This window comes from Chiloscyllium plagiosum, unplaced genomic scaffold (assembly GCF_037043375.1).
Source record: "Chiloscyllium plagiosum isolate Xiang-an unplaced genomic scaffold, Cpla_swu_hap1 HiC_scaffold_19, whole genome shotgun sequence".
Lineage (NCBI taxonomy): Eukaryota > Metazoa > Chordata > Chondrichthyes > Orectolobiformes > Hemiscylliidae > Chiloscyllium > Chiloscyllium plagiosum.
Genome location: NW_028270157.1, coordinates 47046691 through 47072921, shown reverse-complemented (window position 1 = coordinate 47072921; position 26231 = coordinate 47046691). Strand labels below are relative to the sequence as shown.

Sequence of the window (26231 nt, the reverse complement as noted above, 5' to 3'; positions counted from 1 at the left end):
CTAGACAGACTTATTGCTGAAATATAAAGAAACACAATGATGGCTTTTGCATTTTCACTGACATATAAGTTGCAATAATGGATATTTTTCTCATGCCTGAGGGCTTGTTGCTTTGTTAGTTCTTAAACCTCCCTGGGAATTATCATAGAACTGCTTGTGGAATGAATTTTAGTGGATGGATTCCCTTTTTCAATTCATGTTTGTTTTTACATTTCTTTAAATGACCAACCTTTTTTCAGTTAGAGAAAAGCAGGAAGAACTCTGTTGAAATCTAATTACATTCTGTTACACTAAGTAAGGCCTAAATTTTTATCACAATGGGAGGTAACTATTTAAATCACCAATTGCCTCCACTGAAGTGGGATTTCGACATCCTATAGTTGAAGTCTCAAATGAGAGCAGGCAAGAGTAGATCTGAACTTTGTGAATACATTTGCATTTCCAGGGTACCCTTTTGGAGAGAAGCATAGCCCGATGGATATGGTGCTCAGGCGTCTTTTGGGGGATGGTTACCCTTAAGACAGGTCAGGTACCTTTTGGGGGGCATGGAGGCAGATCAGGTCCCAATGAGATAGGTTGAGAGATTGGGGGCTCAGGTACATTTAGGAGCATTAACAATAGCAAACATTGTGCCTAAACGATGCACAAGCCTCGAGGAACTGTCAAGCTTTCAAAGAAATGTAAAGCCTGGCAAGAAGTGTCAAACTTCATAAGAACTGTCGAAATGTGTTTTTCTCAACAAAGTATAGTCTGCTGTATAGAACTTTAAGTAATTAAATTTAATGTTTTTTCTCCTATGTGCATCAGTACTAGTCAATAGTAAGTGAGTTGGCATGGTAGGTGAAGAAGAAAGAGTGGTGGGTAGAAATATTGCTTGGCATGAGTTGGCACTGTTGAAATTGTGTTAATGAGGGGCCTTGATGTATAGGTAGAGAGGCATGTAGTAGTATTGAGGCATGAAGGGTCAGGGAAGGGGTAGAGGGGCATAAGGAGAAGGGTGCAGGTAATTAGGTATCTTGGGTGGCATAGATCAGAGAGTGAACAGTTTGTTAAGGTTGAGGGGTTGAAGAAAGTTTTATTTTAACTTATGGACACAGTTTTTGAGCCTAAAGGTGGGCTTTCTATCCAACCCACCTTGGAACCCAGCAGGTTTCTCAGCTCAACTCAAGACTCCCAGCCTGAATTCCAGTCCAGCACATCCTCACCACTGCAAATTGAAAATGAGGATTGTGCTTGTCATTCATAAAGGTTAGGTTTGTTGTGCTAAAAACACTCCCATCTATGCACACATTATTTAAGAATGAAAATCAAGGTCGAAATCTTCTGGCAATTTGGGTAAAGACTTGATTTTGGATTATGTGTTGACAAATCTTGGGATTGAAGCCAAGAAAATAGGAGGATTATTTAGTAATCCATTCACATCTCATATATATCTATCTTTCAGATTCCGGGTACTGTGCCACAGGATCGTCAATGACAACATTTTTACAAATCTCATCTTGTTCTTCATCCTCATGAGTAGTATTTCTTTGGCAGCAGAAGATCCTGTCCACCAGAACACCAGAAGAAATCAAGTAAGTTTAAAAATATGAAGCTTTGAACCAATTGTATATCTACTGCATTTAAATAGCATGGAATAAATCTCTCATTTGTTTTAAAATTGTTTCAGTGGAAGTGATTTTAGTGAAGTGATTTCATTTACACTCAAGGCTACAGTTCATTTTCTTGCTCTTTCACCCCTTCCCAAACAAATTATATTCAATCCAAGTACAAACTGCAGTTAGCAGTTTAGTCGCTGTCACTTTCACATAGCACCAATTGTGGGGTGAAGAGTTGTAGGACTTGACCTGTGATTGGAAGGTGTAAAACATGTCAGCGTCACTGCAGACTGGGAGGAAGGTGCAGCAAATCAACATGATTGTGAAGCAGATTGGGAGGAGAGTGCAGAAGATCATCATCAATATGGACTTGCATGAGAAAGGCAACAGTGGCAAGTGATAATAAGAGGTGGCAGGAAATCCCTTGAATCTGTTTTTACCTCTCAGAGTCAAAGTGTGATGTCACAGGAAAATAAGTGATTGATGGGTATTCCTACAACGTCCATTTTGATTGACCATATGCTTTAAATCAGGAGACATTATTACAGCTGAAGAGTATAGTTAGGAAGTTTTCTTCTAAAATATTGAACATCCAAATTATTTAATTAAGTAGAATAGAGGTGGCTAAGCAAGCTGTATGATGTGTTTTGGCTATAGTACGGGGAGAGAGCTAGTGGACACCGATGCAATCCACAATGATCATATCTGCAGCAAGTGTTGGATGCTTAAGGAATTTTGGCGTAGAATTGATGAGTTGGATTCTGAGTGCAGACACAGTGAGATATCAGGAAGGGATAGAAGTACTTTGTCACTGTGTTTAAAGATGGCAGGCAGGATGCTGGAAGAATACAGCAAGCCAGGCAGTATCAGGGGATAGAAAAGTTGACATTTCAGGTGTAACCCTTCTTCAGGACTGGAGGTGTGTGTAAGGGAAGCTACAGATGAAGAGGCTGGTGGGTCAGGGTGGTGAAGTGGATAGGTGAACTCAGGTAGAGGGTGCGACCTGGTTGGTCAATGAGAGGAATGAATCGGATTGGTGACAGTAAGGAGTGGAACAATGGGCTGGGAAAGAAGTTGGGGGATGGGAAGGGAAGTTATTTGAAATTGGAAAACTCAATGTTAAGTCCTCCAGGCTGTTGGCTGCCCAGGCGAAAGAAGAAGTCCTCCAATTTGCGATTTGGTTCATTGTGGCAATGGAGGAAGCCAAGGATGGTCATGTCAGAAAGGGAGTGGGAAAAGGAATTAAAGTGAATGGTGATTGGGATGTCTGGTTGGCCCCTGCAAGCCCGGCTGAGATGCTCGGTGAACCATTCTCTGAGAATACATAACTGTTCAAACTGACGTAGCTGTTTAAAGAGACAGTTACATAATTTAAAGAGATTACATCAAATCTCATTAGTGGTCAGATGCAGGAGGGTGTAACTCGGATTCAAGAAGCTATGGGGATTCAAAATTTAGCTTTGGAGGAGTCTCAGATAGTATTGTTGTCCAATAGGTATGATGTTCTTGCACCTGATGCCTTGAGTGCACAGACTGAAGGGAGGATGAGCACACTGACTGAAGGACCATGGTACAGAGCATATTCAAGAGAAGGGAGAAAGGAGAAATGTGGTCATAATAGGGCATAGTTAGCGAAATAGTTGCTGTCCTCTGCAGCAAAGACAGAAAATTCAGAGGGGTGTGTTGCTTAACTGGTGGCAAGGTTAAGGACCTCAGAGGAACTTGGGTAGTGAAGAGGTAAACAATAATCAAAGTGGAATGACAGGTTAGTAGAAGAGTGCAGCAGAACTTAGTATCAGAAGAAAAGTAATGGTAAAGTCAAAGATTAAAGCTTTATATCTGAATGTGTATGCATTTCTAACAAGATAGAGCATAGAACAGTACAGCAGGGCCTTGATGTTGTACCGAGCATTTATCTTAATCTAATCTATACACCCCACAATTTACTGCCATCCATGTGCTTGTCCAGCAGTCGCTTAAATGTCCCTAATGTCTCCGACCCTACTACCACTGCTAGCAGTACATTCCACGCATCCACTACAGTCTGCGTAAAGAACCTACCACTGATATCTCCCCTATACCTCCCTCCAATATCCTTAAAATTATGACCCCTCGTGATAGCCATTTCTGCCCTGGGGAAAAGTCTCTGACTATCTACACTATCTATGCTTCTCATTACCTTGTACACCTCTATCAAGTCGCTTCTCTTCCTTCTCTCCAGTGTGAAAAGCCCTAACTCAATCAACCTCTCTTCATAAGACATGCCCTGCAATCCAGGCAGCGCCTTTGTAATTTCCTCTGCACCCTCTCCAAAGCATCTGTATCCTTCCTATAATGAGGTGGTCAGAACTAGACACAATATTCCAGGTGTGGTCTAACCAGGGATTTATAGAGCTGCAGCAAAACCTCGCGGCTCTTAAACTTAATCCCCCTGTTAATGAAAGCCAAAACACCATACGTCTTCTTAACAACCCTATCAACTTGAGTAGCAACTTTGAGGGATCTATGTATGTAGACTCCAAGATTCCTGTCTTTAACACTGTATTCAGCATTCAAATTTGACCTTCCAAAATGAATCACTTTGCATTTATCCAGGTTGAACTCCTTCTGCCACTTCTCAGCCCAGCTCTGCATCCTGTCAATGTCATGATGTAGCCTGCAACAGCCCTCAACACTATCTACAACACCAGCAACCTTTGTGTCATCGGCCAACTTACTAACTCTATCTTCCACTTCTTCATTGAAGTCTTTTATAAAAACTACAAAGAGCACAGGCCCTGTGGGACACCAGGCAGAATACTCTCCATCCATTACCACTCCGTATCTTCTTTTGGCCAGCTAATTTTATATCCAGACAGCCAAATTTCCCTGTATTCCATACCTACCAACTTTCTGAATGAGCCTATCATGGGTAACCTTATCAAATGCCTTACTGAAATCCATATACACCTCATCCACTGCTTGACCTTTGTCAACTTGTCTCGTCACATCCTCAAAGAATTCAGTAAGGCTTGTGAGGCATGACCTGCCCCTCACAAAGTCATGCTGACTTTCTTTAATCAAACTATGTTTTTCTGAATAGTCATAAATCCTATTTCTCAGAATCTTTTCCAGTACCTTGCTTACCACAGACATAAGACTACTGGTCTGTAATTCACAGGGATTTCCCTAGTCCCTTTCTTGAACAGAGGAACAAAATTCAGCACTCTCCAATCATCCAGAACTACTCCTATAGAGAGTGAGGATGCATAGATCATTGGTTGAGATGCAGGAATCTCATTCCTCACTTCCCATAGTAACCTTGGATATATCTGGACCAGCCCTGGGGACTTGTCTATCTGGATGCTTCCCAGAATTTCCACTTTCTTAATATCAGTATTTTCAAGCTGCTTAACCTGGTCCACCATCAACAAGGTTCTTCTTTCTTGTGAATACTGAAGCACAAAACTCATTTAGGGCCTCCCCTCCCTCCTCAGACTCCAAGCATAAGATCCCCTCACTATCTATGATCAGCCCTACCATCTCACTGATCATTCTCTTATAGATGAGCTAGTGGCACCAATAGAAAGAAATGAGTATGACTTGATAACTATGATGGAGGCAACACGTGATTGCAGGATGGCGAAAACTGGAAACTCGTGACATTTGGGAAAGATACAGTATTGAGGTAGTATTGTTGATAAATGGTAATATCAGTACGGTGGTGACTACTGATATAGATGTATTAGATCATGATGTGGAAACCGTTTGTATGGAAATAAGGAATAGCAAAGGAAAGAAGTCAGTGTTGGGTGTCAGCGATAGGCCCCGAAGACTCGCTTCACTGTAGGGCAAATTGTGAATCAGGAGATAATGGAGGCTTGTAAGAGGGCAATTACAATAGTGATGAGTTATTTTAATCTGCATATTGATTGGGCAAAATCAAGTGGGCAAGGGTAACGTGGAAGACAAATTTGTAGGGTGCGTCACAGATTCTGTACTCCAGAAGGTTGTGGGGACTAGATCACTGAAGATATTTATAGAAGAGATAGATTTTTGAGATATTGAAGAGTTGACAGCTGTGAGGAGCTGACATGAAAGAGGAGTTGATGCATGGGGCAAAGCAGTCATGACCTTATTGAAGAGCATTGCAGATTTGAGAAGCTGAATGGCTAATTCCTGCTCCTATTTCTTACAGCCTTAAGTTCTTTTGCATCTGTAGATGGTACTGGTCAGATGCATTTATTCTAAGAAGCTGTGGAGAGGTTGGGTGTAGGGGATGGAGGGAGCAGAGTCAGATAATCCAAGGCAACAAGTCTCTCAATATACCAACTTTAAAAGAAATTCTGTAACTCCTGCCTTGACCTGCTGAACCTGCCTGAACCTGAGTTCCTATAGGAAAGAATCCCAATTGGACACTAGCTCTCTCTGAAATCATGTGAAATAGTTTCCATATATTTTTTGCAATGATATTTAACAGTAAACTCTTTCCTTTCATATTTTTCATCTTCCTTATCTGTTTGTGTGTATGCATGTCTTGACATGATCCCTTGGGCTTCAATGCATGAATGTACCATAATTCTGATTTGAATTTAATGAGCATTTCTTGTGGGTCCCTTCAAAATTGGACTACATTGGCATGTAGATCTGAAGATAACATGCCACATCCTGTTTAAAGGGCAAATATCAATGCCTACAGATGTAAGGACTAGAAAGTAAACAAGAATTGAGTTTTCCTCTCTCTTAAACAATGCAATATCCTTATTTCTTTGCCTTTATTCAGCAGTTTTCAGTCTGTCATGACAATGAGTTCCTGATTGTAAAGATCACAGATCCAATCTCTGAAGAGTTATTTTTGAAGTCTAATATATACTACCCTGGACAGCTGTTTACTTGAGATAATTATTTTCCTAAAAAAATCCTCTTCTAAAGTACGGATCTGCCAGTGTAATTAATTATATTAAATTAATATTATCTTTAAAAACATAATTACTTATGTTTTGAATATTCAAAACTCTAGTGAAATTCATAATCCTTTTGGTATATTTCGGATGATATTTCAGTTTTTAAGGTTTGTCAATGTTCTTGAAAATCACTTATGACTCAGTGAGATTTGTTGAACAGCTGCTGTGAGTTTGTTCCACTGCATTAATGTTATTATCTAAATTTTTGTTGTACTTCGTTCACAGTACTTGCAGTCGCTAATGAAATCTGATTCACTTGATCTAGTTGTGTATATTTTATTTTGTAAACTTGCTGGACTACTCCTAAAGTACTGACTTTAAACCTATGTCAGGAATTACTGTGATATGACACTACTCATTACCGAAGGTTTAAATCTAATTTAATCTGAAACTAGATGAGATACAAAGAGATGCATAGCAAATGGATGCAAATCAATCATTTATAATTAGAATAATGAAGAATATTAAGCAATTCAATACTCAAAGAACAGAAGCAATTCAGGAGATCAGTTAGTGAAAAATGAAATGTGATATATTCAATTGCTGTATGGGAGTGGCCCTTACATAACCATCTACAGGTATATGTAAAGTAAAAAAATAACAAATTTCTGATACACCGTGAATAACTTCACAATGCGTCATAGCAAATCTGCTAGAAATTAACATTTTTAACCCTCTGTTGAGATATGATTATGGTAATTGTATCCATTCTTTTCCAATTCTACTCATTCATGTTTGTGATGCTTTGCTTATAGAAAAGTGCACTGAATTTAATGCTACTTTCTTATTTTACAGGTGCTTACCTATGCAGATTATGTCTTCACTAGTATCTTCACAGTAGAGATTATATTAAAGGTAAGGTGTATAAATTATGTTTGTGTGATTTTAAAAATTTACGCTTGTTTTGTTTTTTGGGCGGCACGGTGGCACAGTCGTTAGCACTGCTGCCTCACAGCGCCGGAGACCCAGGTTCAATTCCCGCCTCAGGCGACTGACTGTGTGGAGTTTGCACGTTCTCCCAGTGTCTGCGTGGGTTTCCTCCGGTTGCTCCGGTTTCCTCCCACAGTCCAAAGATGTGCAGGTCAGGTGAATTGGCCATGCTAAATTGCCCGTAGTGTTAGGTATGGGGTAAATGTAGGGGTATGGGTGGGTTGCGCTTCGGCGGGTCGGTGTGGATTTGTTGGGCCGAAGGGCCTGTTTCCACACTGTAATGTAATCTAATCTAAAAATAATTGCAAAAAGGAATTAAATGATTCATCATGAGTCGTTTTATGAAAAGACAAGCTTAAGAAATTGAAAACTGAAGATCCAGTGACTCATGAAGCGAGAGCAACAATGTTCAAGATTATACCCCTACCAGTTTACATATATACTTTCAGTTGGCAAGATTACAGGAGTACATAAGCAGAAACTCTAACCTAAATTTTTGTGTGGGCTTACTGATTATGGTAAATGTTTCAGTAATCAGATGAAATTCGTAAGTTGACATTTAGAGGTCAGCTGGCACAAGTCATAACTTAAACAGGAAGAAAGTCAGATATGTTGAATCTTGAATCTGTAGTAAAAGACCTCTAGCTACACTATTAAGATACGAAATTTGATGGCCTGAAAAAGGACAATTCATCTAAAACAAAGCAAAAATTGCTGGAGCAACACAGCAGGTGTGGCAGTATCTGCAGAGAAAAAGCAGAATTAACATTTCGAGTCTAGTAAATTTTCAACAATTCATCTGCAATTCTACATAAAGCATGGATTACATATTGGCAATTGTACATATATCTTATAACTGTTCAGCTATTTATTATGAACTGGTGGTATCGAACCACATGTATCTTTTCAGGAGTCAGAAGCCAAACACCTTTATGAGCTAATAATTTTATTGAAAGCTGTAGCTTAGATTCATTAGTATTATTATTAATTTAGATATCATGAAAAGATAATTAACAATGGTGAAAAGGGAAATCAATTTGGATGTGGTTGAAAGTCACTCATTGAAAGCATTATTGATATAATCACATACTATAACTGTATGACACTGATGTAAACCTCAACATAGCATAAGTAATTATCCTTATATCAAAAACTGCAAATTCTTGATTAGATTAGATTAGATTACATTACATTACAGTGTGGAAACAGGCCCTTCGGCCCAACAAGTCCACACCGACCCGCCGAAGCGAAACCCACCCATACCCCTACATTTACCCCTTACCTAACAGTACGGGCAATTTAGCATGGCCAATTCACCTGACCCTGCACATTTTTTTTTGGACTGTGGGAGGAAACCGGAGCACCCGGAGGAAACCCACGCAGACGCGGGGAGAACGTGCAAACTCCACACAGTCAGTCGCCTGAGGCGGGAATTGAACCCGGGTCTCAGGCGCTGTGAGGCAGCAGTGCTAACCACTGTGCCACTGTGCCGCCCACCATGAATAATGCCATGTAGAGCTGCTAGAATTTGGTTCTTTTGAATTCTTTTCAATTAAATAGTTGTTCTAATTTTGACCAACGTCAGAACCATAGTGAGAAAAATGGACCAGATTTTTCTGATGAGTGATGCAGGGTCATAGTTCCACTCTGACAGTTCTCTCATGATGCAGAACTCTTAGGGGAGGACCTTGCCCCCTTTTAACGCAGTTAGCTAACATATTCTGAAATGTAACAGTCCAAAATCACAGACTTTGTCAACTACTGTCAAAAGGTAAGTGCCTCAGTTAAGTTTGAGTTTAGGATGCCAGGAGGGTAGGCTTCTATGTAAATAGGGTTCCAGATGGGATTGTGTGCCAAGTGGGTATATGGTAGGGTACTATGTATGTAAGATGCCAAGTGGGTATGGGGTATGATGCCAGGTGGACAGAGTGAGAAATAAGTAGGTTTGAAGTGGGTAGGGTGACTAGTTGATAGAGGTGGCAAATGGATAAGTTACCAGTTGGGTATGATGCCAAGTGGGTAAGGGGTGGGGTGCCCAGGTAGAGTGCCAAGTGTTTTGGAGGCAGATACATAATGCAATATTTTTGGTAGGTTGTGGTAGATGGGAGATATCAAGTCTTCAGGAGTAGGAGAGTAGAGAAAGGGTCGGATGGTGGGATTGGGTCCAACAGTAGGCAAAGAGAAATTCGGGTCTTGTGGGGACAGAGGAAGATCAGTTACACATCCAGGGAAGAGCTGCAAGTCCCATAGGGTAGAGGTCGATCAGATTCAGAACAGAGGGAGAAGGTGCCAAGAGTGGAAAAAATTGGGAGGGGGGGTGGCAAGTTAATGTCATTCTGGAGTAGGGAAGGGAGGTACAAGCTCCAGAGCAGGGAAAGGAAGGTATAGGGTCTGGAGCAGGGTGGCGATGAAGGGTCCGGGGTGGTGGGTAGAGGATGGTTGTGGGAATACAAGAGCAGGTGTCAGGGCATGGTCTAGAAAGTGTAAAGGGTCTGGGTAGTTGTAATTTGGTGTATATGTGCTTAGCATGGGATTAGTTAAATAGTTACTCAGGAGTAGGATGTTTTTGCGCTGTACAACTGTATGACTCTATGATTCTTGCATCCGTGCTGGAATTTCACAAACTACTTACATAATTTCTGTCTCCTGGCTTTGTTTTCCCCCTATGTAGCCTATGCATAGGACCCACTCATCATAGTTAAGAGAATTATTTTGACCCAGTTGAACAGTCTTTGACTCCAAGAACAAAATTAATGCCTTCATTTCAGATTGGCAGCACTGAAATTTCTAATTTCTATAATAAAGACAGGAAGTGCTTGAGTAACTCAGCAGGTCTGGCCACATCTGTGGAGAGAGAAACAGACTTAATTTTGTGAGTCCATTGACTCTCTAATTCTTCTGTAACCAATCCCTTCACTTATTGCATGAAAAAAATAATAAAGCATGATTTATCTTATATTGAGAAGGAAGCTCATCCAAAAATGTTTGGCAGATTTGACATGCATGTGCAATTATACGATAAATTGGAATTCTCATGGTGAAATGCAATATCAAGTTCAGTGAAGACAACATAATCAAAACCAAAACGTTTTCTAGCTTAATCTGAAAAAAGTAAATAGGTTCTAGAAGTTAAGTTTCATGTAGGTTTAATTATTTTTTGACTTTTTTTTATAGTTTAGCATGAGAAAGCTCTTCTATTGATGCTCATTGGGTATTTTTGTTTTGTGAATCTCAACTGGCCAGTTTCATTAGGATGGCCAATTTATGTCCAATGCTTACCAGTATGTGAGGGCTCTCAGGTCAGCATTTTCAAGTGCAAATTCCAAACATTTTCTGAATCTTGATAAATTTCTTAGCCTTTCAGTGCTTAAAAAAATATACTTCCAGAATAGAAGAAAAGGCAGGCATTGGTGTAAGAACAAGTTACTTATGCCATTCAAAATCAGTTACATTTAGCAAATCAGAAGTAACATTGAAATTGCAACTGAGCAGGAACAGCCATATAAAGATTGTGGGTACAAGAGAAGGTAAGAGGCTCAGAATTCCATGGCGAGTAATGCACTTCTTGACTCCACATACCCTGTCGGCCATCTACAAGCACAAGTGAGGAGTATGATGCAATACTCTCCATTCACCTGCATGAGTGTGGCTTAAACAAAACTCAAGAAGCTCAGCACCATTCTGTACAAAGCAGCTTGTATGGTTGTCATGTGATTTCCCACTTTACACTTTCCTTTCATTTACCAAAGAAGCATAGTGTGTACCAATTTCAACATGCCCTTCAGCAACTTGCCAAGGTTCTTTCAACAGCACCTTTCAAACCTGCAACCTCTACCGCCTCGAACGACAAGACCAGCAGATGCATGGGAACACCACAAACTCCCAAGTTTCCCTCAAAGCCACATACAAACTTGATGTGGAACTGTATCACAGTTCCTTCATTGTCAATTAATCAAAATTATGACGGATCCTTCCTAAAGATACTGGAAGTGTATCTACACCACAGGAACAGCAACAGTTCAAGAATGTGGATCATCACCACTTTCTCAAGAGTAATTAGAGATGGGTAATAAATTCTGACCTAGTGAGATCCACTCACATCTTTTAAATGAATGCATCCAAAGAAAGAAATGTTGGTGTAAGATTGTGTAGATATGGGAGAGCAGTCATTTGTGGAAAAGTCAAATGTTTTGACAACTTATTTGCTTGGACATTTTCCAATTGATTTAAAGTCAAGCCAAAGATAAATCCTGGTGCATCAGTTTTCATGTGGAAATAATCCTTTAATTCATATCTATTTAAATATATCAAAACTCAAAACATTGTTTTTACAGTTGTCAACGACTTTGTTTTAATTACATTTCATTTGAAAAATATCATTATAGTCACATCTTTGTATCACTTTTCATAGATGACCGCCTATGGTGCATTCATTCACAAAGGCTCCTTCTGCAGGAATTATTTCAACATACTTGACCTGGTTGTGGTTAGCGTCTCTCTCATATCGTTTGGAATGGAGTGAGTTATAAAGTAGTTCTTTTTGTGTTTTTTAACTTAGTAAAAGTTTTCATATTGTGCCAGTATAATTTACCAGAAAATTTGGATTGAGAAATATTAAGCAAGCTGGAACAGTTTAAACTTTATGGTGCCCCCAACCTACCTTATCTTATATCTGCTTTATATAATGTTTGAGTCATGTGTAATGGTTGAGATAGCATTTCAAAACAATAGCATTGGAAAGAAAAAAAGTATCAGTTCAACCTACAGTGACATCAACAAAATCAAAAGGGTAAAGTTACACGTCGATTATTTTAAAACAAATAATTTGTAGTTGAATTTGTTTTGGAAAGTTTGGGAAGATTGTACTCAAATATTCCAGATCCAATTAAGATTGTTTCTGAAAAGAACCTAAAACTTCAAACGCTCTAATAGCTGAAAATGTAATAAAATAATTAATTAGTTGATCTCTGTAATAATTCATTTTTCAATTTGCATCCAGATAATTTTATTTATCAATGTGAAAATCAGATCAAATGTTTTATACTTATATTAAAATGTGCATGCAGTAATTGTTAAAATTAGATGTTACACAAGATCAATGGTGCCCAGGGATTTGCTACACCAAAGTATTAAAAATATTGAATCATTAATATACATATTTTGTTGTTACACATTTCCTAGGCATGCTAAAGGCTTTTCTAATCAAGAAGGCAAAGAGGACAACCAAGGAATTATGCATCAATCAGCATAACATCAGTTGTTGGATAGTAACATAGAAACACTCAATATAGGAGTAGGATCAGGTCATTTGCTTCAAGCCTGCCCCATCATTCAGTATTACCTAGGCTTCCCTTGATCTTTTAGTCCTAAGAACTGTATCTACATCTTTCGTGAAAGTCTCTAATATTTTTGCTTCAATGGTTTCCTGTGGCAGACAATTCCACAGATTCACCACTCCCTGGGTGAAGAAATTTCTCCTTATCTTTTATCCTAAAATGCTTATTCCTTATCCTTAAACTGACACCCCTGATGCTTGACCTCCTGTTCACTGGAAACATCCTTCCTGCATCTACCCTGTCTAATCCTGCTAGAATTGTCTGGGTTTCTGTGAGACTCCCCCTCACTCTTTCAAACTGATCCAATCTTTCCCTGTACCACAGTCCCACCAGCCGAGGAATCAGTCTAGTAAATGGTATTTGTACTCCCTCCATAGCCACCACCTCTTTCCTCAGGTAACAAGACCAAAACTGCACACAGTACTCCAGGCGTATTCTTTGTATAATTGTAGCAAGACTTCTCTGTTCCTGTACTCGAATCCTCTCGCTCTGATGGCCAACATACCATTTGCTTCTTCACCGCCTGCTGCACCTGTATGCTTACTTGCAGTGACTGCATGAAATGACTCCAAGTCTTATTGCACCGCCTTCTTTCCAAACTTGCTATCACTCAGATAATCATCTACCTGCCTGTTTTTGTTATCAAAGTGGATAATCTCACATTTCTCCACATTATATTACATCTGTCATGTATTTACCTATTTAATTAACCTTTCCAAATGACTTTAAAGCTTCTCTGCATCATTCTCACACATATACCCCCACCCAGCTTTGTATCATCTGCAAACATGAAGATGTGACATGTAGTTTCCTCATCTAAATCATTAATGTATATTGTGAATGGTTGAGGGTCCAAGCACTGATCTCTGTAGTCACTGACTGCCGCTCAGAAAAAGACTTGTTTATTTCTATTATGTTTTCTGCTTGCAAGCCAGTTCTCAATCCATTATTCTGGGTAATTATTAAAATTTGACATTAAGGGTGCGATGAAGGAACACCTTGAAAATTTTCAACTTATCAAAGAGAGCCAACATGCTTTTATAAGGGATAGGGAGTCCTCACAAGTGTGACTAAATTGTTTGATGATATACTGACAGCAGAAACCAGAAAAATGTGTATGATTATTATTTATATAGACATGTAGAAGGCATTTGGTCAAATCTCTCATAACAGACTATGGACTTAATCATATATATATATTATATATATATATATAATATATATAGATATATCAATATAACTTGAGTTATGGTGAAATGTGTGCAGAATCAGGTGACAAATGCAGCAAAGTCCATGTCAACACTGGAAGCAACTTAAACAATCTTTCATGCTTTTCACACACTCCATGATGAGATTGTAGTTAGCAGTGGCTAGTTGCCAATTGACTGTGACTATTGCTTTTTAAATACTCGTTAACAGCCCAACTTACTTAATTAATATTTTGCCTCCCATCCTACCAAAGCTGCTAATCAAGCTGGCCATCAGGAACACTCAATAACGAAACCAGAATGAGCAGGTTGGCAGCTTGCAGCTTGTTCTGAATGATCTCTCTGTTGGAAACTGAGCACCATCAAGTCAGGGCATATTCCATAGTCACCTGCCACATGCACCCCATGTCTGTGGAAATTGATATCTGATATGTGTCAGCCTCTAAGAACCCTCAAAGCACATTTCCAGTCCATTTACAGAATGCTTCTGCACTTCAGTAATGCACCTTGGGCTGCAACCTTGATTATCATTGTAATGCTACAGCAAGGACACTGTGCACTCAGAAACATGTATCCAGCTCATTGACTTGACAACGTTGCATTTCCTGGTCCTTTACTTGCTCTTCTGGCATTCACTCACTCTGAGCATACCGGATGCAAATAGCACCCTATATTGTATTGCCTTGTCTTGCCTTTTGAGTTTCCCACGCTCAGACATAGATATCAAGCTCAATACTACTGCCTTGTTGTGTTGTTTTGCAAAGACACAAAGCCAGGAAAATTGTCTTAGTTGTCCTCGGTCAAGGACTACTCAGAGGGTCCCAGCAGTATCAAAGACAGCTTGTGATATCAGTCCAGGTCGTGCTCAGAGCAATGAGTTTCAGGATCCTCTCTTCATAAGGAGTGAGGAACTGAAGGAGGGCCAGCACATCAACTGTCAGGTTTTTTTTGCGTCATTGTGGGCTTTATGAAAGAGCAGCAGGTTTTACTGGAGATTAAAGTAGGTGGCTCAGCTATTTCTGGGAGAAAGTGAGGACTGTAGATGCTGGAGATCAGAGTCAAAAAGTGTGGTGCAGGAAAAGCAAAGCAGGTCAGGCAGCATCCGAGGAGCAGGTGAGTTGACGTTTTGGGCATAAGCCCTTCATCCGGAATTTTGGGGTGGGAGGTGCCCAAAGGAGCTGAGAGATAAATTGGGTGGGGGCGGCGGGAAGCAGATGAACTATGTGAACGAGTAGGCAATGTAGAAGGCTTGCAGGGTTCGTGGTACGAGGGCAAGTGAGAGAGAATTGGGAAGATGTTGCAGGCAACAGTGAGAGTAGTGAGGCACAAACTGTGGTGAGAGATGGGTAAAGTAGCCATAATAGACTGAGGCATCAAAGAGAAGATGATGGAACTTACCATAGCAGAGTGGAGAAGAGCATTGACCTTCTTCCTACTGTGCTAGGACTGGTCTAACTAAGGTGGCAACCTCAGACAGAACAGGCATGGTCTGGTCTTCTGGCCTCCACTACTGGCCCTGGGAGAAGCAGAAATCCTTTTTTGGCATCACCCTATCAAACAGGATCTCCAGCACAGGACCTTGTCTGCAAAGCAATGTGCTTATTCACTCCTGTTTGTCATATTTGGGACAAACGTCAAGAGTTGTTCAACATATTTCTGGACTGACAGTGCTTGCTGTGTGTACAACAATCTTTTAATGAAAGCACAGGTGCAAAGGATGTTGCTGACTTCCAGGATATCCAGTAAAGGTATGGTAAGATAGTGTAGAAATTGGACACAAGGGATATCATATAGTAATTAGTGAGGAGTGTTTGGCAGTATTATGCTGCTCACCTCTTTATGTATGTGTTGTGCATCTACGGTACAATGATGGAGCTATTATGTGCTCACTTGGGCTTGCAGTATTCGCCACTGTTGGGACATTTCAGGATTTGCACCACCATCACCATATTTAAAGCCCAGCTGTGCACCGAGTCAATCCAAGTCAATTGTGAAAAGCAGTTCCCACACTTCATGGTGGAGGGAAATGAAAAAGAAAAGCTTCTGAGAGCACATAGGCAGTCACTCTTAGTGACTCTTAACTCGAAATAGAAACTCACATTCTTAAGATTAGATTAGATTCCCTACAGTATGGAAACAGGCCCTTTGGCCCAACAAGTCCACACCAACCCTCCAAAGAGTAACCCACCCAGACCCATTTCCCTAATGTACCTATTTCCCTAATGCTCTGTGGGCAATTTAGCACAGCAATTCACCTGACCTGCACATCTTAAATATATTTCAATTTTGCATAGTCACTGTCTGATCAACTGTCAAAGTAAATACAGCTAAAGAACCAAGCTGCCATATTTCCAAGCAATGCATTCTATACTCACTGTCCAAAAACATTTTTTTATACAAGTTGAACAATCACTTCTTTGATTTTGTACTCTCTGTCCCTATCATTAAAGTCAAGGACACTATTGTGTCCTCTTTGTTAATTGTTCTCTCTATCTGTCTTGCCACCTTCAATGACTTGTCTACATATACACCCAGAAATCTCTGCTCCTGAACTCCCTCTAGTATTGTACCCCTTATTTTGTATTATTTTTCAACGCTCTTCCTACCAAAGTGCATCATCTCACACTTCTCTGCAGTGACCCTCATCTGCCACCAATCCGCCCAGTCCATCAACTTGTCAATTTCCTTTGGAGTTCTGCACTATACTCAGCACAGTTTACAATTCTTCCAAGTTTCATGTAATCTGGAAACTTTGAAATTGTCCCCTGTACATCAAGATCTAGATCATTCATATCTATCAGGTAAAGCAAGGATCCCAATATCTAGGGAACTCCCTACAAGCCTTGCTCCTTTGATCATTATTCTGTCTACTATCATTCAATCAATCCGCTTTGCTACCATGACTTAATAACTTTCCTGTGTGGCACTATATCAAACACCTTCTGAAACTCCAGTTATACCGCATCAAAATTGTTATCTCTTCAAAAACTTCCACCAAGTTAGTTAAACATAATTTCACCTTTAAAAATCCATTTTGAATCTTCTAAATCTGCCCATCTTTTCCCATGTGAATATTAATTCTCTCCCAAATAATTGTTTCTCGATCTCATCTCACATTCACCTACCTCATAAACCAATAACTACACCACCTCCAACTAATTACCTTCCCCAGGCCCTGATCTGAAACCCCAAATTCACCAGCTCTGGACCCAAACCCCATTTTACCCTCCAAGAGCTGACCATTCCCCCAGTTCAGACATGCCTCTCCCTTGCCTCTCTCCAAATTGACCCTCCTCACCTGCCCAAGACCTAATTCTTCTTCATCCCCCAACACCTGACCTACTTCACCCACTCCAGAGCTATCCACCCTTCACTCGTTTCAGACAGGACAGAATTTTCCCTTTTTCTGCACCTGATACTTGACCATGCCACTACTCCTGCCCATCCGAAAGTACCAAAACCCCTTCCCCCAGTTTAGACCCAACTCCACTTCCCCACTCCAGACTCATTCCCTCTTCCCCTGTCTCAAACATCCCCCCCCCCCCTCATTCCCTAAACTCAATACTCACCCTCCTCTGCCCTGCTGGACCAAATTTCTCCTGCCCACTGTGACTGACACTAAATACTAGATGGTAGACTGTCATCTTGTTTTCTGATATTCTGGCATGCTAGCTTCCCTGGCACCCCATCTCATCCACTTTTCAGTGGCACTTTATATTTTTAGAAGACGATCACTATACACATCAACAAGTTCTATTTATAAACTGTACTGTTATATTCTCAAAGAATATTAGCTAATTTGTCAAACATGATTTCCCTTTCACAAAACTATGTTAAGTCTTTGATTGTGTTAGGCTTTTCTTTAATAATGAACACTACGATTTTCCCAATGACAGATGCTCGGCTAACTGGCCTATAGTTTCCTGCTTTCTGTATCTCTCCTTTCTAGAACAAGATAATCATATTAATGGTTTTCCAATGCACTGGAGCCTTCCTGAAATCCAGTGAGGTCTGTAATATTTCGATGAATGCCTCCACTATCTTCGCAGCCACTTCCTTTAAAAACCATCAGGTCCGGTGACTTGTCTGTATTTAGTCCCATTCGTTTGTTAAGCACTTTGTCCCTCAAGATAGACAATGTTCCTCCCATTAGCATCTTGCTTATCTGTTACAGAGAAGTCATAGAATCCCTACGGTGTGGACGCAGGCCATTCGGCCCATTAAGTCCCCATCAGCTCTTGGAAGGCCCACCCCATCCCCATAAGCCTGCATTACACATGGCTAATCCACGTAGCTAACACATCCCTGGACATTAAGGGCAGTTTAGCACGGCCAACCAACCAAATGCACATCTTTGGACTGTGGGAGGAAACCCACACAGACAAGGGGAGAACATTCAAATTCCACACAGACAGTTGCCCAAGGGTGAAATCCAACCAGGGTCCCTGGTGCAATGAGGCAGTAGTGCTAACCATTGAGCCACTGTGCTGCCCCATTTGGGATACTTGTAGTTTTCTCCACAGTAAAGATGGATATATGCCTTAAATTGATTGGATGCTCTCCTTGATCATCTTTGTTGACCACAGGTGGTACATCTTCTCACTGCTTTCTGACCACAATCCAATAGGGTGAAATGATCATTCCTTGTTTGCAAATTTGTTATTGCTCAAACACTAAGTCGTCTCTATTTGTATTACACATGGAGCATGTGGAAGAAGTCTGTCCACTTGTTTGTTCAGCGGCTTCGAAGAGAGTTTTTTATCTGTTCATCTGAAGATTTGAAAGCTTATTGATAGTGGACTTGAAGGGGAGTTTTTTTTCAACTAAGTGCTTGTCAATTTTTATAAGATTTTAAGTGTTTAATTTTTTTTATCTTTTGTATGCTTAGGATTAATGTCTGTGGGTAAAGAAGGATAGTTTCTTATGGTGCTATTAAGAGCTTCTTTTTAGGCTTAATGCCACTGAGGGCATTCAAGAGACACAGAATATGATGATTCATAGTTTTAGAAAGGTGGTTACAAAGCAGGATCAGTCAGATAGATGGGTGACTGTCAGGAAATGTAAGAAAGTAGTTCAGATGTGTCTTGTGGCTGTTCCTCTCTCAAACAGATATTCTGTTTTGGATACTATTGAACAGGATAGTCTCTCAGAGGAAAATGTAAGTGGCAGTCAGATCTTGGTCTCTGAGAATGAACCTTAAGGTAAGCTGGTCTTGCCAAGTATGAAACAATAATTGGTATAAGGAACTCTTGTCAGGGGCACAGACAAAAGATTCTGTGGCCAGGAGCGTTAATCTAGAATAATATTTTGCCTTTCTGGTGCCAGGGTTAAGAATGTCTCAAAATGGTTGAAGCATATAGTCAAAGGTGAGAGTGAGAAGCTGGAAACTGTTGTACACATTGGTAGGAATGACATAGTTAGGGAAAGGGTTAAGGCTTTGTAGAGTGAATATAAGAGACTAGGTAAAAGCTTAAAAGGCAGAACCTGAGAGGTAGTAATCTCTGGTTTACTCCCAGCTTCATGTTCTTATGAGAGTAGGATTAAAAAAAAGGCAGATAAATCAATGGCTGAAGAAATTGTGCAATGTGCAAGGGTTCAGATTTTGGATCATTGGGATCTCTTCCAGGGCAGAAAAGTCCTAATCAAAAGGGATGAGCTTCATCTGAAATGGAAAGAGACCAATATCCTGACGGGAGTTTTGTTAGTTCTACTTCAGGAGCCTGTAAACCAATAGAGGGGATGGGGATTGGGAGGGTGCAATTCCTAAATAGCAGTTAAAATAAGTAGATGAGGATGGTTCTTAATCAGAAAAGAGCAAGTTAAGTAGAACAGACAAGCAAGAGCAAGTCAAAAAACAAGGTAACTCTGAAAAATTAAACTACTGATGAATTCAGGACATGCATGGAAACATAGGAGTGGGACTTTATAGCTATTACAGAAACTTGGCTAAAGGAAGGATAGGGCTGGCAGCTCAATGTTTCAGGCTTTAGATGCTAGAGGAAGGATGGAAAGGGAGGCAAGAGAAGACGGGGAGTGGCATTTTTTGATTAAGGGAATCATTACTACTGTAATTATAGAGGATATTTTTGAGGGATCATCCAGTGAAACTGTATGGGTAGAAAGAAGAAAGTGATGATCACCTTCATGGGATTGTACTATAGGACCCAATAGCCAGAGAGAGGTTGAGGAGCAAAGATGTAGAAAGATCTCAGATATATGTAAGAATATCTGTTGTAGTAATGGAGGATTTTAATTTTCAAATCATTGACTGGGACTGTCATAATGTTAAAGGTTTGAATGGTGAGGAATTTATTAAATGTCTTCACAAAATTTTCTTATGTAAATGCACCTATTAGAGAAAGAGCAAAATTTGACCTTCTCTTCGGAAATAAAGCAGGTCAAGTGACTGAAGCATTAGTAGGGGAACACTTTGAGACTAGTGATCACAATTCCATTAGTTTTAAAATATGGAAAAAGATAAGCCTTCCATAAAAGTTAAAGTTCTTAATTGAATTTTAATTAGATTAGATTACTTACACTGTGGAAACAGGCCCAACAAGTCCACACCGACCCGCCGAAGTGCAACCCACCCAGACCCATTCCCCTACATTTACCCCTGCCCTAACACTACGGGCAATTTAACCTAACCTACACATTTTTGGACTGTGGGAGGAAACTGGAGCACCCGGAGGAAACCCACGCAGACACGGGGAGAATGTGCAAACTCCACACGGTCAGTCGCCTGAGGCAGGAATTGAACCCAGGTCTCTGGCGCTGTGAGGCAGCAGTGCTAACCGCTGTGCCACCGTGCCGCCCATTGAAGTAAGGCAAATTTTAATATTATGAGACAAGAAATTTCAAAAGTTGATTGGAGTAGAATGTTCGCAGGTAAAGGGATGTCTGACAAGTGGGAGGTTTTCAAATGTGTGATAACAAGAGTTCAGAGGCATTATGTTCCTGGAAGAATGAAAGGTAAAGCTGGTAAGAATAGGGAACAATGGATAAATAAAATATTGAGGCTCTAGTCAAGAATAAAAGAAATTTTATTAGATATTGACAACGGGGATCATATAAATCTGTTGAAGAGTATAAAGTGTGTAGGGACATTATTAAGAGGGGAATCAGGTGAGCATAGAGGGAATATGAGATAGACTTGGCAGATAGATTAAGGATAATCCAAAGAAATTCTACAAGTACATTAAGAGCAACTAGAGAGAGAATGCAACCCTTTAAAGATCAACAAGGTCATCTATGTGTTGAACCTCAAGATCTGGGAGAGATACTAATTGAATATTTTGCATCAAAGTTTACTGTGGAAGAATAAATGGAGGCTAGAGAACTTGGGGAAATAAATATTGATATTTTGAAAACAGTTCTCAGTTCAGAAGAGGACGTGCTGGAGGTCTTAGAAAATATAAAATTGGATAAATCTCCAGGACTTGATCAAATGTTTTCCAGGATGTTGTGGAAAGTTAGGGAAGAAATTGCGGGGCATCTAGCAGAAATGTTTGTATCATTTAAACCCCGGGTGAGGTGCCGGAGGACTGGAGAGTGGCTAATGTTCTGCCTTTATTTAAGAAAGGTTGTAAGGAGAAGACTGGGAACTATTGACCTGTGAGTCTGACATCAATGGTGGGTAAGTTGTTAGAAATGATTCTGAAAGATCAGGATTTACATGCATTTGGAGAGCCAAGGAATGATTACGTATAGTCAGAATGGTTTTGCGCGAGGGGGGAATCATGTCTCACAAACTTGATTAAATTTTTTGAAGAAGTAACCAAAAAGATTGATGAGGGCAATCTTGCCATATTTTCCAAACTAACTGATCATTGTCCATATCATTCAGGGACTGGGAAAAATCATCCCTGTCAGTTAAAGTTGGAGTCCATGAAAATGATTGCAATTTAGAAATTTGGCTAAGTAAAAGGATACAGCATGTAGGATTAATGGGCAGGTATTCTAATTGGCAGGATGTGACTAGTGGTGTCCTGTGGCATCTATGGGGAGGCTCAATTATAAACTATATTTATTAATGGCATAGATAAGGAAGCATAAAGCCACCTATGTAAATTTATCAATGATTCGAAATGGTCCAGATTTTAAGAGTAGGCATAAAATGGCAGTAATGCTGATAGATTAAGAGAACAGATAAGACCATGGCAAATGGGTTTAATTGTGTAATAATTTATTTTGGACCGAGAAACAATGAATATTATACATTTTAAATGGGCAGTAGCAAGAGACAGTGGAGGCCCAAAGAGGGTTGGGGTCCCAATACATAAATTATTGACATGTCATGAACAGGTATAGAAAATATCTCTATGTAAGGAATAAAATACAAGTCTGTAGGAATCATGTTTCAGGTGTATAACATGTCAGATTATACCTGAGGTATCGTCAGCAGTTTTGAGCATTCCATCTTATATATGTTGTTTTTGGGAGTTAGTGTACTATGATTTTACTAGGATGATTCTGATCTTCAAGGTTTAAACTATGAGGAGAGATTGCACAAACCAGAATTATAATGCATCGGCATGATTTAATCACAGTTTTGAAATTGTTAAGGGGAAACAGGAAGATATAAAGCAACTATTTTCATGTTTGGGGAGTCTAGGATGAGGGGAATAATCTAACAGTTAGTGACAGACCATTCAGCAGTGAACTTAGCAAACACTTCTGTACTCAACGGGTGATAGAAGTTTGCAACACTCATAAAAATGATGATTGTTGCTAGATCAGTTGGTCATTTTAAAGCTTAGAGTTTTACATTTTTGTTTTCAGAATGTGTTATAAGATTTGGACTAAAGGCAGGTAGGCTGTCCTCATTTAAAGTTATTGTTATATTCCTCAAAAATTGCAGCTTTAAGTAAAATGCCAGTAGGCAAGGCCTATCTCTTTGCAACAAACGTTGTAGCCTCACATTCCCCAAGTTTGGTCAGAAATTGCAAATTTTCCACTGCTATAATTCCAAGACACCTTAATGTATCCATTCTTTATTTTGAAAGGACGACTTTGCTCCTTTTGGGGATTGCTAATTTAGGAGAGCATTTCTCTGAAATATCTCAATTGGATTAAGCTTTTTTTCAATTGGATGTACATGACAACACAATTGTGAATGTACTCCTTGCACTTGCAGTTGTCTTTACTAGGTACTATTGGCTACATTTGCTCACTATTTGAACTCACTAACATGTCAAAATTTATACGAGTTTGATCCACATCTGCAAAACAGGGCAATCTTAATCCATTCTTTTATGTCACCAAGTTCTGATAGACTCAGTGAAATCCTGATCTTCTGTTGTAGTTAAAAAAAAGTTTCTCTTCAAAATCTTGCACATCATCAAAGTCTGTCTGTGGAATCTGCAGTGATGGATCATCAAAACTGAGAGTCCATTAATATGATTTTGATTGATGTAACTTTCTGACTGTGGTAACATACTCAACTTTCTTTCATCTGCACATTCATTCCTAAGCTTTGAAGACGGTAATCTCCATTCTCTAACATTTTTTTCTGATGCCCTGCATTCTCTAGATGTACACAATGTTTTGTTTGTTCTGTAATGTCAATGATTTTAAGTTTGAACAGGGCTGTGTATATACCATTCGTTGGTACCAACTTGCCATAGGAGAGGGTGGGATTGGAAGGGAAAACTCATCTGCAATTTATGATATGCTTCCATAGATTTGCAATTCTTTGATTCTCACAAAATTAATTCAGGTTGTCCCTCACCTCCTGTACCATCAATAGTTTCTAGTGTTTTATTGAATCGCTAGCAGCACCCTCTGCTTCTTCATTTTGTATCCTCCCCTACAATTAAGTGTTCAGTTTAAGGCTGTTTTTTTTAATCCCAGGCCAGTCTTGTATCAGAAATCTGAAGAATTTATTTCTTCATGCATTAGTTCTGGTTCCACTGCTTTCTGTCACTTATATAAATGATTTGAAAGTGAACATAGGAGGTACGGTTAGTAAGTTTGCAGATGACAATTTAATTGGAGGTGTAGTGGACAGCAAAGAAGGTTACTTCAGAGTACAATGGGATCTTGACCAGATGAACCAAAGGCCGAGGATTGGAGAAGGAGTTTAATTTAGAAAAATGTGAGGTGCTGCATTTTGGAAAGGAAAATCAGGGCAGGACATATACACTTAATGTTAAGGTCCTGGAGAGTGTTGCTGAACAAAGAGATCTTGGAGTACAGGTTCATAGTTCCTTGAAAATGGAGTCGCAGATAGACACAATAGTGAAGGCGGCATTTGGAATGCTTGCCATTATTGGTCAGTGCATTGAGTATAAGAGTTGGGAGGTCATGTTGCAGCTTTGGTTAGGCCACCATTGGAATACAGCATGCAATTCTAGTCTCCCTGTTATAGGAGGGATGTTGTAAAACCTGAAAGGATTCAGAAAAGATTTACAAGGATGTTGCCAGGTTTGGAGGTTTGAGCTAAAGGGAAAGGCTGAATAGGCTTCCCCAGAGCATCAGAGACTGAGGGCTGACCACATAGAGGTTTATAAAATTAAAAGAGGCATGGATCGGGTAAATAAGGTCTTTTCCCTGGGATACGGGAGTTCAAAACTAGAGGGCATAGGTTTAAGGTGAGAGGGGAAAGATTTAAAAGGAACCTAAGGGGCAACTGTTTCACACAGAGGGTGTTTCATGTATGGAATGAGCTGCCAGAGGAAGTGGTGAAGATTGGTACAATTACAACATTTAAAAGGCATCTGGATGGGTATACGAATAGGAAGAGTTAAGGGGAAATTTGGGCCAAATGCTGGCAAATGGGACTAAATTTACTTAGGATATCTGGTCGCATGAATGAGTTGGACCGAAGGATCTGTTTCTGTGCTGTACATCTCTATGACTCGATGAATTCAATATCAAAGTTAACATAGAAGTCTATGGCCTGTTTGATTCAAAATTCAGAATCAAAGAATAGCCCAGATTGTCCTTAGTAGCAATGTCTAAATGGGATCATTGACAATATTAGTGTAGGGCAATGCATTTGTGGTATACAACACAACCATACTAATTTCTTCAACCAATAATCTTGATGTCACGTATAGAGGATGAAATTTATGTTGCACTGTTAATGATCTGCATTAAATGAAATAGCATTCAAAAATTCTAAGAGCAATATAGTATTTACCTCTGCCTGCTTGTTAGGATCTGAGAATCACACCAAAGATGAAGTCACAACATATTACTCCACTTCATTCAGTAATAAACTTTTCTTTTGAGTGGATTGGAAGGATACCCACCAATAATTAATGTGGATATACAGATTGCTAGCTAATAATATCATGGACACCCAATTACTATTTTAAACAGAGGTGAATTAAACAGCATTTATTTGACAAATTAAAATGCATTTATTTCAATGCAAGGGGTGGGATAGGTAAGCCAGATGCACTCAGGGCATGGGTGGGAACATGGAACTGGGAAAACATCATGATACTACTTGGAGAGGATCGTCCTGGGCAATCGCTTTGATCATATTGTGCTATGGGCATCTCAATAGTTAGCATGAAATTGAGGATCAAATATGTGGGGCGATTGCAGATATCTGTAAGTTTAATAGGGTTGTATTGGAAGGGGATTTTAACTTTCCAAACATGAATTGGAACTGTCATAATGTTAAGGCCTTGGATGGGTAAAAATTTGTTAGGCGTGTTTATGAAAACTTTTTTCATTAATTTGTGCATGGCCCTACTAGAGAAAGGGCAAAACTCAACTTCCTCTTGAGCAATAAGGCAGGGACAGTGGCTGAAATGTTAGTGGGGGAGCACTTTGGGACCAATGACTATAATTCTATTTGTTTTAAAATACTTATGGAATAGGATCAGGCTGGTGACAAGTTAAAGGTCTAAATTGGAGGCGAGGCCAATTTTGATGATGTTAGACAGGAACTTTGAATCGGGGTGGCTGTTTGCAGATAATGGGATGACTGGCAAGTGGGTGGCTTTCAAAAGCGCGATATTGAGATTTAGGGCAGCGTGTTCCTGATTGTGAGAAAGGCAAGGCAGGAAGGAGTAGGGAACATGAGATGAGTAGAGGTGCTGAGGCTCTGATCAATGAAAAGAAGGCATATGTCAACTACAGCCAGCTGGAATCAAATGAATCCTTTGAGGAGTATAACATATGTAAGAGTGCAATTAAGAGGGAAATCAGGAGAGCAAAAAGGAGTTATGGGGTAACTTTAGATAAAGTAAAGGAGAATCA

At 39.8% G+C, this 26231-nt stretch overlaps 1 protein-coding gene across 21 annotated transcripts in view; it reads left to right on the top strand.

Annotated features, from left to right (window-relative positions):
* Positions 1-26231, top strand: part of LOC122559424 (calcium voltage-gated channel subunit alpha1 C) — a 1175809-nt gene that overhangs the window by 763875 nt on the left and 385703 nt on the right. For all 21 annotated transcript variants that reach the window (XR_015760447.1, XM_087997307.1, XM_087997306.1 and 18 more), the window contains 3 exons: positions 1445-1574; positions 7337-7396; positions 11883-11989. Coding sequence is in view for 20 of the 21 variants with exons in the window: in XM_087997307.1 (XP_087853433.1) it covers positions 1445-1574; positions 7337-7396; positions 11883-11989 (297 nt within the window). In the remaining variant the exon portion in view is untranslated. The remainder of the gene's footprint in view (positions 1-1444; positions 1575-7336; positions 7397-11882; positions 11990-26231) is intronic.